Genomic DNA, 20,685 nt, shown 5'->3' with positions numbered 1-20,685 from the left:
ATTCAGGCTTAAGCGCCCTCATACAAATCTGCACTATTGTCCCATGAGGCTTAAGCCCCCAGATTCAGGCTTAAGCTCCCATCAGCGAGCTTAAGCGCCCCACACCAGGCTTAAGCGCCCCAGAAACCCAAGTTAGGCCCAATTCAAGTTATTCACTTAGGGCATGATTCTTGGCCATTAAAAAGACATTTTGGGGGTCAGAATAAAAAAACTTTGATATTCTTGACATATTCTAAGAGAGTCTTTGGTACTTGAAGGTAGAGGGAAGGCGGAGAAACACTCGGTTCATGTTCGTGAGCGGCGGAGACGGATCGGAATCAAGTCTGCACTGGAGATATTGAAGATTCACCAATCATCTATGGAGTTTGGGGGAGCTTTTTTATTTTCTTTCGTTCTTGATTTTGCTATGTCTGGCTAAGTCTTTTAGTAGTTAGGGTTAGATGGAATTCAAGATCTTTATTATGCATTGAACAATTTGTTATGTTAGTTTTCCTTTTTATCATGAATGAAATTATTTGTTTTTAATGCTTTATATAAGCTTGAATCCTATATATTGATCTTAGGTAAATGCATGACAATAGGAATGTTGGTGTGTGATCCTTATCTGATAATTTCATCGTACGCTTTATGATTCTAGGGATAGACATAGAGTTTGCGTAATCTTTAAGATTCTTGAACTTAATGCTTGCATTCTTAGGGAATAACCGGAGAACTAGGGTTCTTGCAAGATTGTGAAGGTTTAGGGTAACAAGGGATTGAGCTCTAATTACATGCGAAAGAATTGATTAGCTTGATACTAAGAACGATTAACGTAAAGAAGGAATTCAAACGTAATAAAGAGATTGAAGGAAATCGAAACCCTAGCTACGTTTTTATTTACATTAGTTTATTCAAATCTTTACATTCTTGTTTTTAATTTCTTGCGATTAATTAGTTTAACATTTTAATATTTCAATTCAAATCATGTTTCCAAATACAACTTTGATCCTCCAACTAAGGTTGCAATAGTGAATTGGTGATTGATACATAATCCTCGTGGGAACGATCTCTTACTCGAACACTTTATTACTTGTACGATTGGTGCACTTGCCGTGAGTAGCACAACATCACACGATTAACTCATCCACATTAATTACTAGACAATAAATTGAATTGATCGTTTATTAGCAAAACAATTCATTTATTAACACACTTTAGATTACTCTCTTTAAAATATTATTGGTGAATCGATATCGTACAACCAGACATGGATGTCCAGTTGGCCACTCACTTAGCATTTAATTTTTGAAACAAATTCAACTCAAATATTAATGGTGAATTAATGTAGCCTAATTGTTCATAAATGATGATACTCTTAGCATGATCTTTCCAATCAAAGCCAACTCTCATTACATGATTGTCAAACTGGTCATTAACATTTCTGGTTCAGTTAATTAATCAGCTATGCATGCAAGGTACTAGTTTTATGATTAAAATGATTTTTTAAAATTGTGGCAAAATATTGCACTACAATTTTACTCTTGGGATTCGAATTTGGCACCTAAAGGGAGGTGGGTGAAATGCTAACCACTTAGCCAAATCACTTTGGTTGACCTATTACTTCTATTTTATATTTATTATATATATTTACATAAATTCAATTTAAGTGATTCAACGAGTGATTAACGACCTATTAACTTGGTACACCAACTAAGGTGATGACTGGTTCGAGTTTAATAACATTGACGTGACATCTTATAATCAGCTCTTCCTTAACTAAATAACATTTAAATAATATAATGAAAAAGTTATAACTTTTTTTAAATTAATTAATATGTTGCTTACTTTAGACAGATAATTTTCTCCATAATAGAAATTTGTACATAGAATTGTGTATTAAAGCATCACAAGTTTTAGTCCATAACACCAATTAATTAAACTAATATAGAGATGGCAAGAGTAAGAAGACTTTTACCCTTTGCCTTCATTGATATCATTTTATTGACGCAAATCTAATTTCATGCTCAATGAAAAATAAAAGTTTCTTTCTAACTTCATTGTTTAGGAAGTCATACGTAATTCTTTTTATATCGATTAATATGAGTAATATAATGGAGCCTGATCAGAACCATATATATTTATCTGGTTGGGCTGACCATGTGATCTTTTTCTATACAAATGATTTGATGCAGCCTTAACCCATGAGTCCTCACTGGAACAAGATGAGGGATGTACCTGCAATACACTTTGATGCTCAAGTCAGTTTAATGTTTAAGTATGTTTATTCATGTAGAAGAAGATGTGTACCTTTGGTTAACACTTTCATATATATAGTGGAGAAATGACCAGTTTGGGAGATGTCACTCCAAGTTGCCTTTCTTCATAATGAAGGCAACAAGTTGTCCTTGTGGGTGGCTTGAGATAAGTTTGTGCCGAGATGCTGAAGTTTTCTTGCCGTGATGCAAAAGTAACATGGCTATAGCAGTCTTTGTTGACTAAAGTCTTTTCTTAATGGTGAAGACTTTCAATGTGGGCCTTGTATTTATTTCCAAATCAGAAGTCCCCCAGCTCGTTGCTTATGATGAGAGCATGAGTAGCGAGATGAATAAGTCCACAGGGTGATTTGTCTATTTGTCAACTTGGAAGATTCTCACTTTGTTTTTATTTTGTACAATGGTCTGTATTTCTACTGGTACTTGAGAGTTTCACAATAATATATGTGTCCTGCACCTTATCTATACATTTCATAATTCATATATTTGCATATCTTTTGTTTTGATGTCGCCTTGTTAGATAGCCTGAATGTGATGTCGCTTTAACTTTTTGTTTTGATGTCACTTGCTTGAGTTTGATGTCGTGATGTTGGCCTAAGGTACAAGCTTTAAGTAATGGTATAAAGGTTAAAGCCCTGTAAACCAGTGTTCATTTCACTTCAAAACCTAAGGTTCAAGCCTTAAGTGTTGGTGTGAGGGTTCAAGCCCTGTAAACCAATTTCATTTCAAACCTAAGGTTCAAGCCTTAGGTGCATAATCTAAGGTTTAGGCCTTAGACTAGCATTCATATCTTCAAAGCTTTTGTTCATTGCTGCCTAAGAGTTAGAATTTTTGGTCCTAAGTCAATATTCATTTTCGTCGAGATCGGATAGTTCATTCTTGTTCACCATTGTTCAAGCGAGATTCATATCTTCAATTTTCATCATTCATGGATCCTTACAACTTTCATGAAATTCACATCAGAGACATAAGATAGTCAAAATGATTCATTTCAGAAATAAGATAGTCAAAGTAAGTCATGTGTATCAAGGGTTTTTCACGTGGTCATCCTGCAAGTTGCAGGCAATCTTCAAATTTTGATGTGGGTATCCTGCAAAATATGTAATCTTGCAAGTCATATGACCAAAGTTTTGATTCAAGCATTCATAAAAATCATAATAACTGTGAATACCTCATTTTGACAGGGTATATTTTTAGTTTCGTAAACTTTCTTTGTTTAAAAATAATAAAATATGTTCAATATTTTTTTCTTGTTTTATCTAGCCTTTTAATATATTTTTATCTTATTTTGTTGTAAACAAAAATAATAATAATAATAATAAGACTATTTAAATCTTGCTTTGTTTTACATATTTATTTTTATTAGAAAAGAGAAAAGAGAAAAAATAAAAAATATTATAAATAAAAACAAAAAATAATTATAACAAAAAGAAAAAATATGATAAAAAAGGGCGCTGAGCCTTGCTTCCATTGCTATCAATCTCGTGTGTCATTCATTCTTTCCTTTTATGTTTCCATCTTAGCTCTTTGTGCAAGGCACCGCCACTGCAAAACGGTTCTCCATTGGCACACATTTTGGACAAAGCTACCTCACTTTGCTAAAAAGTAATGGGCACAAAAGGAAAAAAATTGATTTTCTCAGATATTGAAAGGCGCAGAAAAGGAAGCTTTGAGAAGACCAACAAGGGTGTATGAAAAGGCTAAATCTTTTTCAATCCATCGAATAACAAGAGGATGGCTAGTCCCCTTTCTTCTTCTATAAAATGCAAAAGACAGCAACAAAAAGGGGAGGTTCCTACAGAAAAAAGGGATACGGGGACTGTGTTTCTAAAAGAATAATAAGGAAAGGGAAGAAAATAAAAAAGAAAGAACTTTGAGAAGAACGAACTATCGATTCTGAAATAGAGCGATAAACAAAATTTTCAAAGAAAGAACAAAGGGTACCTTGTTGAGAAATATAGTCCCACATTGATTATGTGGGCAACTAATGTGGCCTTTATAAGGCCTTGGCACTCTCACCCTTTGAGCTAGCTTTAGGGGTGGTGACCTCAAGGTCCTTAACATGGTATCAGAGCCTCGCCGCCCTCCACTTTCTCTTGTGACGTTTCTTAGCACAGGTAGGTTTGGCCTATTGCATTGTCCACTCTTCAAGTCCAATGGACTCGTGTGAGGGGGCGTGTTGAGATATATAGTCTCCACATTGGTTGTATGTGCAATTAATGTGGAATTTATAGGCCTTGGACACTCTCACCCCTTGAGCTAGCTTTTGGGGTGGTGACCTCAATGTTCTTAACAGGCGGTGACGTACCTCCTTCGGGGGTTTCCTCAAGTCTTCTTCCTCCGAAATTGGTCCACTTCTCTTGGGATTTTTCTCCTTTTCCACCATTTTTTTTTTCTGCAGACTATTATTGCACTTATTTATTTACTCCTCTTGTTGAAATGCTGATTGATAGATCGATAACCCTTCAACAAGGATATCTTGTTCCATTCCTCCTTAATTGACAGTTCTTTAAATTTTGTGAAACTTAGTTTTCAGTCAAAATTTGTATTCTCATCCATATTTCAAATTTTCTACAGAAAAAAAATAAAAATGTATTCATCTTTTAATTTTTTTGTTGTTGTTAAGATATGATGTATTTCAGATCAAATGAAAGATGATCAGGACACGCTTACTCGTTTTTAGAGACAAGCTCACTTTATAAAAAATTTAAATAGCTATTGGTAAATATGTTGAAATGGAACAAAATATAATATAAAAGTTTTGTTCTATATTTGGTACATTTTAAAAATAAAATCAAACTGAACATGGAATTAAAAGGTAGTATATTTTTATTCTGCTAAATATAATGAAACACTTTAAAACAGTCATATTCTCTACATAAAAAATATATTAGATGGTAATTAAAGGTTTGTTAAGCACCAATACAAGTTGATTATTAGTGAAATATTTGATCAAGCAATTTTAATCTGGATATAAGTTAGAAATGGTGGTCACCAGACCAAGATAAATTCATGATTACAATCTCTCTAACTTTTAAATTTTTATTTTAGTCTTTAATTGCTTTATTTGATTGTATTACCAACTCATTAGCTCTCTTTTTTTATCACACACTTGTATCTTCACTTTAGATTGATTATTTTAAGTCAAAAATTAAAAAATAATTTTTTAAAATAATAAATGAGAGATTTTTTGAAAAAAATTTATAAACTCAATTCATCTGTTTCTTAAATTTTGACGTCACTTGCCTAACAAAGTTAAAAACTTTGTCTAACAATATGAGATTTGTCAAAAAAAAGTAAGGCTTTGAATTACTTGCCTTATGGGCTTCTACCGCGGATTCCACCACCACACCAAATCTGGACCAATTTGTTCATGGACTTCATCACTAGTCTTCCTCTTGAGACCGAGTCCAATGTACGTTTTAAATGTTGATTTGGTAAACGGAACACTAACAGTATGGAAAATTTGAAAATCACTTCTCTCTCTTAAAATTCCCTTCACTCTCGTGTCCGTCACCACACTATATATTCGATAACTTGCACATCATTTTCATTTTGTATCTCTTCTCAAAAAAAGAAATTGTTTGGGATTTTTTTATTTCCTAGAAACAAATAAAAGGACAAATAATAATAACAACTCAAGCAAAACCAACTCATATGGAGTTCTTGTCACAGTTTGGCAAAAAATACTCCGTGAAGAATGTGCCATTGATTTTACTAATACCGTACACTGCAAAAATTTACGTACTTGAAAAAAAAAAAGGATTTGATTTTCTCATATTGAATTTCTCATGTTGTAGAGATAAAAAGTATGTGGGACCCATGTGTTTAGAAAAAATTATAAGTAGAACCCATGTTAACACGGAAATCGAACGGTGTGTAGGAGAATTTTAATTCTCATATTGAATAAGAATTATAAAACCCAAAAAAAAATTGTCATAACTTGGATTCCTACTCTTTCTTTTTCCTTCCCCATTAAAATAATAATAATAATTAACAAAAAAAGGAAATTGCCATAAGACTGAGGTTAAAGGGGAAGAAAAGGTTTAAGTTCTAGCAACAAGCAGTTAAAGCATATCCATTATTTATTTCTAAAATGTTAACCAGATTTTATTTTTTATTTTTCAATTTTTTGGAACCATTCTGCAGAAGGAAACATTTTGCCAAGTCATTAGTAATTTTTTATTTTTTAATCGCTAGTGAAGAGGAACTAACTTTGCTAGCTGAGGAGTTGGAGAAGGAGATCACCACCAAAGAATTGGGAACTTCCCCTTTAAGGAAAATAGGAATATATCAACCTCATCAAATTGAATGAAAAGGATGAAATTAGATAAAAATTTCAAAAAAATAAAAATAAAAAAAATCACTAAATTGAACAAAAGGGGTATATGGGTACACGGGCTTCCATGCAGCAAAACAAGTTTTCCACTTAGAACATTGAAAAATACACTGATGTCTGTAGTAATGGTTAGGGACAGGACAATCTAACCCATGAAGTCTAAACGTACTTACCTCTGTATTTAGGCTTTGGATCCTTATTAAACTTGGAATCAATAACATCTGTTAATTGAGCATCAGCTGGACTGAAAACTGCAGAATGAAGATTACCCTCTTCTAACCACTTTACATGGTTCTCCTTAAATTCAATGTGTTTTATCCTAGCAGCCTCAGCTATTTCCTGTGTGTAAGGATCTGTCTTGACCATTGTCAGCAATACCCTGCTATAACGTGAACTAAGGATCTGCTCAGAAGAAGAAATCAGTTTAAAACATGGATGCTCTGGGAAATGGTTTTCTGCAAAATCATCTTCTCTCAATACAGGATAGAAAAACACAAGCCTTCCCCCCATTACAAGCATCTTGGCAGCAAGATCAAGCAAATCATGCACACACTCAACTAAACTGTAAGGTGCAGTCGATGGTATGTGATCTGTCCTCTTGTCATCAGGAACAATGTAAGGCTCCACAGCCCCCTTTAGCAGCTTCCTACCACCAGATTTGCGTCCCCCAGCTCGCACTCCATAAGGAGGGTCGCATATTATGGCATCAAATATCTGGGATAAATAGCAAAATTATCTACATTAAAAAAAAAAAAAAAAAAAAAAAAGAGAGTAAATTTGTATACTTCTCATTGTAGTCTTTCCTTATAAACAAAATTAGAGATGATACCCCCCAGTTATCTTACCAAATCCACTACATATCAACAGGTGGCAAAGCTCACCAGCCAACTGAATATTTCTATAATTCTATCTAATACCCAATTGCATCTTATCCAGATATTTTTCCTATTCACCTCAAACTAGTGTCCTCTCCACTCAAATCCTTGTGAAGAGGAGCTGTCATTAAATACAAAGGTTCTATATACTGGTATTATTCAATAATATGAGAAACAATAGGATTTGGTAGGTTGCATTCTCATCTCAGGGGATCTTTTATGTATTTAACCTAGAGATGAGGGCATAAGGCTTGGTTGTTTTTGTTAAACAGTCATTTTAAACAGGATTCAACACTAAAGGCAAGCTTAGAATTTGTCAGAGTCAGCAACACAATTACTGAAAAGAAAGTATGAAGCCACAAAACGTGTTAACATATTTGATATTTTATTTGAGTTAGATAAAAGGCAAAAACAGCAGCAAAATTGCTGATATTAGAAAATACTTAACTTGAGAGTCGAGACATACAGCTTGCCATATGCTCTACTTTCAGATACGAGGAAAAAATTAAAACAAAAGTATAAGGACAAGAAATTTTTTACTTAAGAATTACCTCTTTTAGCCCAGGACGCCAGGGTGGAAGGTTGTTATCGGCCCTTAAAAGAGCAACTGGCATTGGCAATCCATACTACAAAATGCAGAGCCTAATAAGTTTATCAGAATGAGATACATATTATAAAGTATACTTTATTCAAGCAAAATCAGACTACCATAACATTATTAGTGGTGCTAAATTCCAAGTGAATATACAAAGTTACAAACACAATGTTTCATACAAACCATTAAACAATAGCACTAGTGTTTGGCAAATTTACCTGCTTAAAATTACTCCACACATTACAGTTGGGACCTCGTCCATCACGTACTACCCTAATGTCAATGTCAGCACCCTGAACAATTTAGATCAGTTATTGTCAAAGAAAATCTTCTGCATGCATATTGCCATGAACTTGCCTAAAAGAAATTAATTGTAAGGAATATAAAGCAGGATAATTAGCAAAAAAGGTCACATAGAAGGAGAACAAGACCATGGTCATTGCTCCAAAATGAGCTGCTGCAACGAGAACACTTCCAGTTCCAACAAAAGGGTCATAAACAAGTTTCCCAGAAGTAGCTAGTGCTTGGTTGGCCATTAAAAAAGCCATTTCGGCATCCATGGCTGTTGGCCCAAGATAAGTGCGACTTTTCAACTGATATGTGGGTATAATCTTCCTATCAGAACAACCAACTTCACGACCAAAGAAGATTCTCTTTTGGACAATTGGAGGAAGACCATTATTAGCTCCATCATTATCAATTTCTATAAGCCAGAAGTTGTGGTCTGGGTCTCTCAACTTTACTTGTCCCTGCAAATAAATTGACAGGATGAACAATGATGGATAAGGAATACATTCTTGTAATAATGAATTTTTTTGTAAAACAAAAAAAAAAGTATAATAAATAATTTGGAATTTCATTCATTCGAATGTATCTGACTTCATAATATCATATTGCGAAAAAATAAAAGGGTTCTTTACAGTCAGCACAAATGAAAACAAACGTTGAGGACAAGAGGCTTATAGGGGGAAAAAAATGTAAAATAATGCTTGATAAATTAGAAACTTGGAAAAGCTTTTCTTGGTACATATTGTTGAAAATTTAGTTGATTTTCAAAAACATAAATCCAGCTAACCAAAGGGGCAAAAAAAAAAATAATAATAAATATGGAAACTACTTCCAGATGCTATAATCTAGTTATCATCATGCCCAGCCCAGATTAGACAATATCATCTTCTATGAAATGGCAGGGAATAGAAATGATTCAAATTGCATTTTAGAAACTTATTATAATCAACCTACAAAAACCCAAAACACTACCAAAAGGTCCAGTTCCACCAAAGAACTATAAGAGTCGGCATAAAGGCAATCGTTTCCTGCATTCAAGGGAGTATCTCAAATTTCACAATATTTTCTTAATCTATAGAACCCAACCTAAGCTATTTCCTCATGATCATAACATTCAATGCAGAAAACACCAAACAGATTAAAGGACAACCCACCTTGAAAGGGATATAAGAAAGCCCTTGAATGAGTTCCTTCTGCTCATTGAGGCTAATGACCTTCCCAAAGCTGTCAACAGTAATCTTGAAAGTGCTATCAGAATCCAAGTATGGCAACTTCCTCTCATCTGGGTAGCTCAACACAGAATCTTTCAACTCCTCATAGCTACCTCCTTCCCCCCACAGCTCATACATTCCCTTCACAAGTATGCCTAGAAAAAATTTTCCACCCCAAAAAATAAAAAATGTTAAAAATCTAAAATTTAAACAAACCCACAAAACAGAAATGATAAATCATTCGAGGGCTAACATAAACTAAACACAACTTTCCAATCCCAAGGCATCATCATAACTGAGTCCAAAAACAAAAGGAAGAGAAAAAAGAAAGAAAGAAAGTGAAAACTGACTTCGATTGGCAATGTTACGAGCAAGTTGTTCGGAAGGGAGATTGACGAAATGGAAAGGAGAATCGGGGTGGTGATGAAGAGGGAGCTTCCATTGCAATTGGAAGGGAACGTCGTCGTTTTGGTTTTCCCCAAAAGCTCCAAAGAGCTGTGCCAGAGATTCCACTTCGGGTTTTCTATAATCCAACAATCTGTGGTAGAAAACGCATAAATACCACATGCTTTTCTCTCTTCGCCGCTTCTTCTTCGGAAAAATAACAAACAAGTTGAAAGAGCAGAGACGCTATCACGAAGAAGGAAAGCGCTACTGATAAAACCCAGCCCAAAACCCTGGAGCCCTCCACTTCACTTTTTATTATTTTAGAAGAAATTTCTTTCTTATTCTAAAGAAGGGTTAAAGATTTCTCAAAATAATTTCTCCTTCTACACAAGCATAAACAAATATCTGAGTGAGTACTATTAATTTTATTTTTAATTTTTTTACTTTTCTCTTTTCAATGAAACTCATATTTAATTTGTATATAGGAAAAAATATTCTTATTATTCAACATGAGAAATTTTTAACCCTTTAAAGAAATAGTGAGACAATAGAAGAAAAAAATATAAAAAAGTTTGAAATGTGTTATGTAATGTTGGAGCGGTGGTTCAAAGGTGAAGATGGCATTGGCTATGGTTAGGCTTGAATATCATGAAAAAGGTTTAATTACTCAAAAATTATTTTTTCTAGGGATAAGTTATTCTATTTAAATTTATCTTTATTTTGTTTATCTTTGTCTATCTCTCTCAACACGACATTAAATTATAATCTCATTTAACAGTAGAGATTTTTGTGATAAAATAATCTCTTTTACCATTTTCTTTCTCCTCACTACCTCCTTCTTTCTCTCTCCTCTCCTTTCGATGTACACAAACGAAGACAGAAATTCGTGTCTCGGAGAAGCTATAACAAGCGAAGACATGATGAACTTCAATGGCCGACGGGAAGTAGCCAAGTCTCAAACAACAAGCCATTAAGTATGTCACTCAACCGATAAATCATTTTTTATCTTTAGAAAGAAAAAAATTGAAGTTAACTAAAATGTTGGATTAACCATCATCAGAGTCTTTTTTTCTTTCTTGTGGAATTTGTTTCTTCGGTGTACTTTTAAATTTCTTTAGATTGCTACTTTATTTTTTTTTTAGAATACATCTTTATGCTTTCGTAAGGGTTGTCAAATTTATCTCTTCGTCTATGCTTGGGGAGAAGAGAGAAAGGGAGGGAGAGAGAAGTGGGTAAAATATTTTGTTTTAGGGAACAACAGAGACAAAGTAGTGGGATCCACCATTTGTAAAATTAAAAAAAATAAAATAATGTGGATCCCACTACTTTGTCTTTGTTGCATGAGATTAATAGATCCCTTTGTTTTATCCCACAAATCTCTATCGTTAGATGAGATTGTAATCTAATAGGTATAGGCATAATAAGGATAGACAGAATAACCTATCCCTTTTTAATTATAGATCAAGACATATGTATGATTTAGCTTACACTGGGTTTGAATTTGGAAATGAATTATTCTCCGTAACAGATAATTGGATAGTGCAACTATATTGGCTTCGTTGAGATGCTTCACATGACAAAGTTATGTTTTAGCTGGGTGGCAAATGGCGATGTTGGAATTTGGAATATCTAACAATGGTATTTGTTGCAACATTTAAAGGGTAGGCGACATCGACAGTAGGGGTTAATTTCTTCAAAATGGTATCATGGAACATTGGTTAACTGCTAGGTCAAGAAGATCTTTGTGGATAATGATAGCTGTGTCGATATAATCATATGGGATGCATTCAAGAAGATGAATCTGGATGAAGAAGACTTGAAGCCCCGTAAAACCACCCTGATTGCATTCAACGGTCAAAACACCTCCCCTAAAGGGTACATTGATCTTAGACTGACCTTGGGATCGAATGAGACATTCAAATCTGAAAGGATAAGGTTCATTGTTGTCGACTTCCCTTTGCCTAATAATGTTATTTTGGGAAGGCCAACTATCCATAATCGGGATATGTTGGTATCCACTAAGCATCAGAAGTTAAAGATGGTAGCTAAACATAACACGGTGGTTACCATTGGAGGAGATCAGAAGGAGTCTTGAGAATGTTATTTCAGGTCGGTAAGGGCTATTGAGGATGGGCCTTCATCTCCAACCTGGATTAGGGAGGGTGATCAAGCTGGTTAGTCTTCAATAGAACAGCAAAGACAGAAAAATTTTGTTAACATGGTAGAATTAGACATGAGAGATGACACTCAATTGCCTAGACCTGAACCTGATGGCGAACTTGAGGAAATAACAATAGGAGAGCACGAGCAGATAACTAAGATTGGAAAAGGCCTGGAAGATGAAGTGAAAGTTGAAATGATCAAGTGCCTTATGAATAATAAAGACATCTTCACATGGAAGTCGTCAGAAATTCCTGGAGTAAGTCCCACATTTTGTTGTCACAAGTTATCAGTATACCTGGGGGCTAAGCCTGTGGCCCAGCAGAAAAGAAAACTCGGCTCTAAACGTTGGCAGGTTCTGGAGGATCATGTGAAGGAGCTTTTAGAAGCCGGGTTCATCAGAGAAATACAATACACTATTTGGTTATCCAATGTCGTAATGGTGAAAAAACCAAATGGAAAATATAAGGTATGTACGGATTATACTGACTTGAATAAGGTATGTCCGAAGGATTCATACCCCATGTCGAACATTGATCAATTGGCGGGCAGTTCTTCTGGATTCAGGTTGTTATCCTTCATGGATGCATATTCGGGATATAACTAAATCTCATTGTATCTTGATGATCAAGAGAAAACAGTCTTTATCTCAGAAAGGGAGAACTACTACTACAACGTCATACCATTTGGATTAAAGAACTTGGGAGGCCACTTACCAAAGGATGATGAACTGAGTTTTTGAAGACCAGTTCAGAAAGAATGTGAAGGTATATATTGATGATATGATAGTAAAATCATTAGAGCCTACTGTGCATATCAAAGACTTAGAGCAAACTTTTGAAAAGTTGAGGAGGTATAATATTCGGTTAAACTAGGCAAAATGTGCCTTTGGAGTCGCCACTGGAAGGTTTCTGGGTCTCATGTTAACCCACAGAGGTATTGAGGCAAAACCGGATAAGTGTAGAGCCGTACTAGATATGCAAGCACTAAAAGGTTGGCTTCCCTTACCAGATTCTTGCCATGATTAGCAAAAACAACACTGCCTTTCTTCAGGTATGTAACATCCTAGGCGCTGACGAGGGCGGGGAGTGATCGGGGGTGCAAAAGGGCACAAACAAGGAGCGACTCTTGGCAGGCTTCCAGCGGCAGGAGTACAAGAATGAATCGAATCAACACCTTAAAGAGAGGGATTCCAGAGACTGTGCTAGTATGAGGGTAGTACAGTTGGGGATAACTTATAAGAATTAATTGGTACTACCTATACTAATAAGATGCATCTACTTTTCGATAACCCATAACGAAAGAACTCCATAGTTAAGCGTGCTTGACTTGCAGTAATTCTGGGATGGGTGACCTCCTGGGAAGTTTTTCCTAGGAAGTGTGTGAGTGATGATATAGCACACTGAAAAGTCTTATGTTAGTGTATAAGGATAGTCATTGATTCTTGAAGCGGTCGAACGTTACAAGGTTGTTGAGGAAGGAGGTACAGTATAGGTGGACTGCTAGAAGACTTCGAGCATATTTCCAAGGGCATAATGTGGTGGTCAGGACGAATTTACCGATTAGGCAGATCCTTCATAAACCATATTTGGCAGGACGAATGATGAATTGAGCAATAGAGCTATCAGAGTTTGATATCATATTTGAAAGTCGAAAGGCTATCAAATCTCAGGCTCTAGCCAACTTCGTCAGAGAGCTCATTTCGATCCAAGATGAAGATTCACTAAGTCAAGATGTTTGGAAAATATATGTTGATTGCTCCTCCAATGCAAAGGAAGTGGAGCCGGGATAATCATTGTAAGCCCTGATCGTATGTCAGTGGAATACTCACTCTAGCTAAATTTTAAAACATCAAATAATCAGACAGAATATAAAGCTTTCATAGCCGGGTTGCAACAAGCAAAGGAGCACAGAAACTTCAGGTGTTCAGTGACTCTCAATTGGTTACTTCCCAAACTGAAAGTAGCTATCAAGCCAAAGACCATTGATGACTAAATACCTGGAAGCAGCCAAGCGATTGATGACTGAGTTTGAAAAGGTGGATATAAGTCACATACCCAGGAATGAGAACAACTAAAAAAAATCATTAATTTTTTTTTTCTAATTTATTAAAATGTTATTTTAAAATAAAGTAATCATTAATTTATTTTTGTAATGCAAATTAATTAATTAAATTATTTAAAAATAATAGTTTTAGACTTTTATTATAAAAATAAATGAGGAATGTTATACTTACAACTTTTTTTTACAACCATATCTTAACACTGTTGATTTTTGTCAATCAACGGTTATGATTTTTGCAAATTAAACTCATTAATTAATTATTAATTCACAATAAATGATAACCGTTGATTGACGAAAATCAATGGTGTTAGAATATGGTTGTAAGAGGTTATAAAAAAAAAGATTGTAAGTATAACCTTTCTCAAAATAAATAAGGAAATAGAATTTAACCGATATAACTGAACTAATAATTTATCAATCCAAATTAAATTTGACCCAACCCTACTTCAGGTCAATTTAACCCAGTCCACACAAAACTGATTTGAAGAGGCTAAAGTGTCCAAGTTAACACCCAATTAATAATTAATTGACTAACACATTCTAACTCAGTTAACAATTTGAGCACAAATATCATGTTCATTTAAAGTAAGCATAACTATACAACTTTTTTTTTTGGGAGATTCATAACTATAGAACTCTCGGTATTACTTTGCTATACTAAATTTTGGTATTAATAATTCGCCTTAACTTTCGAATAGGATAATCAATTAATGTAGTAATCGTACTTAATATCTGTCCAAGAATTTCTCTGAATAGGAAAAAAAAATACTTGTATAAATCTTATTTATACAAATCAAGTATATTAAATCAATCAACACTCAACAAATTATAACGTGACACAAAAATTTCTGTAATTATTTAACTTTTTTTTTTTTTTTTTGATAACATAATTATTTAACTTTAAATAACAAAAGGTTGATTGTTGATTAGTTTACATATAAGCATATTCTACGATAAATTTAAATTTAGAGTCTCTCTTTACTTTATTTGATTTTATTTCTTAAATTATATATAGGGCAAAATTGACACGCGAAGAAGAGATTGTGCTTCTTATTAGGTTATTCTCCTCTCTTTCCTCTTGTGCTATTAGGTTATTCTTCTGCTCGTTTTCCTCGGCGACAACTCGTCCTCCACACTGGTACTGTTCCACAATTCCTTTTCGTGGTTTTTTTTATTCTTGCACAGTTTTCTTCCTCTTTTCATATATTATTTTCGATTGTTCTTCACTATTCGCATGTTTCCGTTTGGATCTGTGTTTCTAATTGTGTCAGTTCGCTTAGAAAAATCGATTAGATGCTTGCGAGTGTCATGGGTTTTGTTTAATTCGCGTTTGCACATCATGGGTTTGTTGGGTTTGCTTGAATTGGGAACCTAAAATTCATAAGCTTTAATAGATGTTTTTGTGTGTGTTACGGGAGTATCAATGCTGAATTTTGTTAATTTGGGAGAAATTTGACTTTTTGTGCAGTCATAGATCACCTTCTATATGTTGCTTAATTTTTCTGTTTTGGAGCAGTGGGAACTGTGCACATGTTCTGTATGTTTCCTATTAAATATGAAAAGCTGATACTTGGTAGACACCAACTATTTAGCTTTGCATCCTTAGTGAAATTGGAGGAATAGCTTTTATCTCTTCGTGAATATGTGAGATATGAAGTTTCTGAGGAGTTTTATGTTTGGTGGTTTATAGTGATAATTTGTAAATTTATTGATAATTGTTGTCATGGTAGGAACATACTTATGTGTATTGTTTGTGTCGTTTCTTCATAGAAGTAGAGGCACTACTTACACTTGTTATACCATGCCTTGTTTTTCTCTTCACCCTATTTGTCAGATTGAATAATTGTTATTGCAAAATTGAAGTTTAGTTAGCCTTATATAGAATCTGGAACGCTTTGGTTTGATGAAGATTTAGCAAGTTTGTCCCATAGTTATCAAATGCGGATTGCGGTATGTCGCGGCCAACCCCGAAAAACGCTATAGCGTTATAGCGGGTTGCGGTTGCGAAAATAGCGGAATAGATATATGACAGAAATAATGACAAAAAGAAACATTTTTTAAAGGTAGAGATAGTATAAGTGGCATAGAGAGACGCGGATAGACTAAAAAACCCTTAAATTTTTTCCGTTACACATTTAGATTTAGGACAAAGTTGACATTTTGCCTTATGACAACAATATGGCCGCAAATGCGATGGCAATGACCGCTATTGCGTTCTGGTGTGGCGCAGCGCGGTTTTTTGCGGCGAGGCACCGCAATGCCCATACGGCGCGGCTCGTGGCGCTATTGCGGCGCAATTAACTACTATGGTTTGTCCTCATCTAGTATTGTAGGCTACTAGGCTCTGGTAAGTTTGAATTTTTTGCATGACACCTGCTAGGTCCCAATAATTTTCTTTTCTTTGTTTTTGGTTTCCGTATCCATTGAAACAAATTTGTCCATCTGTCAATAAAATAATCTTCACAGAACTTTGATAAACAATTACAAACTACTCTATCTAGGAATTAAGTTCCGGGTTGATTGATTGCCTGAAAATAGTATCCATAACATGGTTTTCTTCATCTTACCTAAGTCCTGTATGAAGTGTTTTCAGTTACATCATTAATGATATTGAAGTTGTATCTTTTCTTGCCTAGGGAATTGTGAACCATTTTGCTCCAACGGATAAACTTTATGCAAAATAGTGTATGAAAAACTCTCATTTGAAATTTTCACCCAAATTTTTTAAGGGATTTGTAATTGACTCTTGAATGAAATGAAAAGGCCTTACACCATAAAATGTCTCGCTGAAAAATTCCTGCAGCATTTCACTTGGGTTTTAATTCTTAAGCTTTAGCAATAATTTAAGCTGACACAAGTTGGTGTATAAACAGTTAGACGCATATGTTATTGTTTAGCTTCAAGGAAATGGACTTATTTACTTTTATCCTTTTGCTGTATAGATGCTAATAATCAGGAATTAGGACATTGGTCTGAAACAGTTTTGTTTTCTTTTTTAGTTTAATGGTGCTATTTTCCACTTTTAATCATAATATTGTGCTGTCTTTTGGTTCATGAGGAATTCCATTCTCTAACTTAGTGCTTGAAGTTAATTTTTTTTTTTTTTTTTCATTTTAGTTTTAACATGGACTAGTTTCTTCCACTTATTTATGTAGATTGTGGGATGGCTGATCCTGCATTGCTAATCCAAAGTTCCAAACATTATGTGCTAATGCTTGTTTTCCTGCATTTATGCAGTTTAAAATGTCAGATGTGGAAGAGTATTGTTGCTTTATTGGTGGCCTTGCATGGTCAACATCTGATAGGAAGTTAAAGGATACATTTGAAAAATTTGGCAAGCTTGTTGAGGCAAAGGTATTCAATAGTATATTATATCGATAATCATTATAGTTCTTGCAGCCGGTATTGTCATCACTCAGTATCTTATTTCTTGTTTGTGCATGGAAGTTGGTTTATGCTTTTCTTTTAGATGTGATCAGAAAATTTTCTTTTCTACCTTTTCATTTTCGGAAGAAAATTGCAATATCTGCTTAACTTTTTTATTACCAAATCAAATAAACAAGATAAAATAAATCGGTGTAATATTATTAAAAACTTAAAACTTTTTCTAAGCATAATATTTAATTTGGAGATTGCTAACGTTCTTTTTCATCATATTTGATACAGGTGGTTGTTGACAAATTCTCTGGGCGCTCTCGTGGTTTTGGATTTGTCACATTTGATGAAAAGAAAGCAATGGAAGATGCTATTGATGCTATGAATGGGATGGATTTAGATGGGCGAACTATTACGGTTGATAAAGCTCAGCCCCAACAAGGATCAACTAGAGATGATGGTGATCGCTACGAAAAGCGGGGTCGTGATCGTGGTCGTGATCGAGATTATGGAGGTGGTCGAGGATCTAATGGTGGTGAATGCTTTAAGTGTGGTAAACCTGGTCATTTTGCTAGAGAGTGCCCTAATGAGGGGGCAAGAGGGGGAAGATATGGTGGCAGGGAAAGTAGTAGACATGGTGGAAGCAGTGGTGGTAGTCACTATGGTCCAGATAGAAATGCAGATCGTTCTTCTGGTGGGCGCAGCAGGGATTCTGGTAGTCATGGAGATTCTGGAAGTGATCGATATCATCGTGACCGTGATCGTGACCGTGCTGGACCATATGAACGACGGGGATCAGGAGGCTTTCGTTGATATAATTTAATCTTTTGATTGAGGTATGCGACATTAATCGATCTCTTCTTTTTACACTTTGTTTTCTTGGTTCTAATGAAATTTTTTTGTGACTTTTTGCAGCTTTGAAATTGAAGGGGTCGCTGTTAATGCTTCAACTTTCTTTTTCATTCACAATGTTCTGGGATTGTTGTTTGGATGGATGAATGATAACCAGTGTTTAGATATGCGATACTCAGCTCGTTTCAAACTCTTTTATGTTCCTAAATGCTGATCTTTTGGTCTGTTGAAACCTTATGATGATTGACTTATGGTGAATTTTGATATTTTGCAATATGCTATCAATAATTGCTGCTGGGTATCCTGTGAATTGTGACTTTCATGCATAGGGAGTTGCATATGTGACATATTTGCTGCTGGATTACCTGATTCAGTTTAAGAGGTATTGGAAAGTTTTGTGGTGTTGGATGGATGGGTCGGAAGGACCAAGATGGAGGTCCAAATGTGGAGTTTTGTTTCTTCTCATTGGGAGAGAACTTTTAAAAGTAGAACGCCCTTTTGGCTATCCTGTTTCAGGATCTTTTGAGTAAAAAGTAGTCAAACGGGTAAATTATTGAATATTTGTCTCATATACCTACTTTCTTATTTACTAGATTTCTGTTTTGGTTTGTGCTTTATTAATGTTATTGACCTTTTGGCAGGATTCTTGGCTAAATGTGGTCTTTTTGGATTCATCATTGGGTTCCTTTGTTGCTAATTGGACATGCATGGTTTTTTAAACTAAAAAATCTTTTCAGCTGCAACAGGCCTTCTGCAATTGCACTCAATATGCATACCATTCTTGTTTTCTTCACGGGGCACTGATGGAAGGGGGTTCCATTTTCTAATTGTGGCACATTGTTTGGAAGATCTTGATGTGTTGAGCAACTGCGACCCATTGTTTTTATACGTTATTGCTCTATTTGGTGGAAGATTGCCCTCATCCAACTTTTTACTGCCTGTATGTGATGTTTTGTTTGCTGAGATCCAGTTTTTCTTACCATAAAGCGATAGTCAAACGTGAGTTTGGTCCCACATTTCCATTCTCTTCAACCACAAGGTTGGGTTCACTAATATCAGATATGAGATTGCTGCGTTACCTAACTTCTGCACCATGATTATGCAAGGAAATTGGTTGTTTATCGCTAGTATTGTGTAGTTCGTTTATCATGGTCTGTGTTGTTATCTATGTTTCTATATCTATTGTCATCATGTTATATGCCAAACTCCTTTCGACCTATGTTTTCATTTATTTTGTTTGTTATGCCAAGTGGTAGATTTGACTAATTTTCATATTTGTACTGATTTGGTGAATTGTATGATTTATTAGTTGTTTTATGTTTCTTATCTTTTCTGAGTTATCCTTGTGTTACGTATGAAATGATTAGTGAATAGAAGGAACTGAATATTTTCTGTGTGCATGCATTTGCCCCGAAATTTATTAGGGTATAGTGTTGAATTCATCTCTCAATCCGCAATTTTTAGATTATATGTAGATGTGTGCCGAAAAGTTGATATGACATTGTTTAGATCCAAATGGAAACAATTTTATAGGGCAGGTTTCCACTTGAAACTTTCCGAAAAATAAATAAATATATATCGTGTTTTCTTCTTGAAATTATATACTTTATGTAAATATTAGAAACTAGCTAATAAAAGTTATAGATTCATAAAAAAATATAGATTGGGTAATATAGCTTTCATTTTTCTTTTATTATTTAGCCTGTAATTATTATTATTTTGTTTATAATTTTAGAGGATAATAGTTTTTCTTCTTTCTTTATAAAGGAAAATATCAAAATGGACTCCTTTTTAAAAGCAAAACTATTTCAACAACAAGGTAAGTGATATTAGAATCCATATATTGCCAAAGGTAGCATGTAGCGGGTTTGCTTTTTGAATGTGTATTGGCCACCGGTTTTACAATCAACGTTTGAAATTCTATCATATATAAACAATCGCTTGTAACTTGTAAGTTTTAATTCATAATCGCTATTGATTGTTATGTGCGCATTATCTTAACATCAAATTTTAACGGTTGGTTTTTACAAATATAATGTTTATAATTTATTGAGTTATATTTATTATTTAATTATTAATTTTAATAAATTATATCTGTCAAATTGACGAAAATTAACGGTTAATATTTAATATCAAATTTTTTAGTTTGACATGAGTGTCAAATGATCTTATTATATATATATATATATATATATATATATATATATATATATACTAAAATTATTTCTGCAGTCGCTTTACGTACAACAACGACAAGTGTATGATTACGATTTTTCACATTTAATGC

The 20,685-nt window shown here is 34.3% G+C and overlaps 2 protein-coding genes across 4 annotated transcripts; one reads left to right on the top strand and one right to left on the bottom strand.

Moving 5' to 3' along the window:
* Positions 1–6,412: 6,412 nt before the first annotated feature.
* On the bottom strand, positions 6,413–10,211 carry LOC133299482 (uncharacterized). Of its 2 annotated transcripts, XM_061498946.1 has the most exons (7): positions 9,911–10,211; positions 9,504–9,715; positions 8,493–8,810; positions 8,280–8,354; positions 8,018–8,092; positions 6,765–7,305; positions 6,413–6,523 (listed from the first exon to the last, which is right to left on the bottom strand). In XM_061498946.1, exons 1-7 carry the CDS (start codon positions 10,125–10,127, stop codon positions 6,435–6,437), a joined length of 1,527 nt encoding a protein of 508 aa, XP_061354930.1. In that variant the 5' UTR covers positions 10,128–10,211; the 3' UTR covers positions 6,413–6,434. The 2 variants fall into 2 exon arrangements, with proteins under 2 accessions (XP_061354930.1, XP_061354931.1); XM_061498947.1 differs by lacking the exon at positions 6,413–6,523 and having other exon boundaries at positions 6,639–7,305.
* A 4,995-nt stretch (positions 10,212–15,206) lies between these two features.
* Positions 15,207–19,336, top strand: LOC133299471 (glycine-rich RNA-binding protein RZ1A-like). 2 transcript variants are annotated; one of them, XR_009749932.1, is made up of 5 exons: positions 15,207–15,309; positions 17,409–17,525; positions 17,838–18,382; positions 18,462–18,943; positions 19,040–19,336. XR_009749932.1 is itself a non-coding variant. In XM_061498936.1 (4 exons), exons 2-3 carry the CDS (start codon positions 17,415–17,417, stop codon positions 18,357–18,359), a joined length of 633 nt encoding a protein of 210 aa, XP_061354920.1. In that variant the 5' UTR covers positions 15,207–15,309; positions 17,409–17,414; the 3' UTR covers positions 18,360–18,382; positions 18,462–19,336. The 2 variants fall into 2 exon arrangements, 1 of the variants encoding a protein (XP_061354920.1); XM_061498936.1 differs by having other exon boundaries at positions 18,462–19,336.
* Positions 19,337–20,685: the final 1,349 nt, after the last annotated feature.

This window comes from Gastrolobium bilobum, unplaced genomic scaffold, assembly GCF_033153095.1.
Source record: "Gastrolobium bilobum isolate Gb01-03AN ecotype WA unplaced genomic scaffold, APGP_CSIRO_Gbil_v1 utg25654, whole genome shotgun sequence".
Taxonomy (NCBI): domain Eukaryota; kingdom Viridiplantae; phylum Streptophyta; class Magnoliopsida; order Fabales; family Fabaceae; genus Gastrolobium; species Gastrolobium bilobum.
This window is presented reverse-complemented; position numbering and strand designations above follow the sequence as displayed.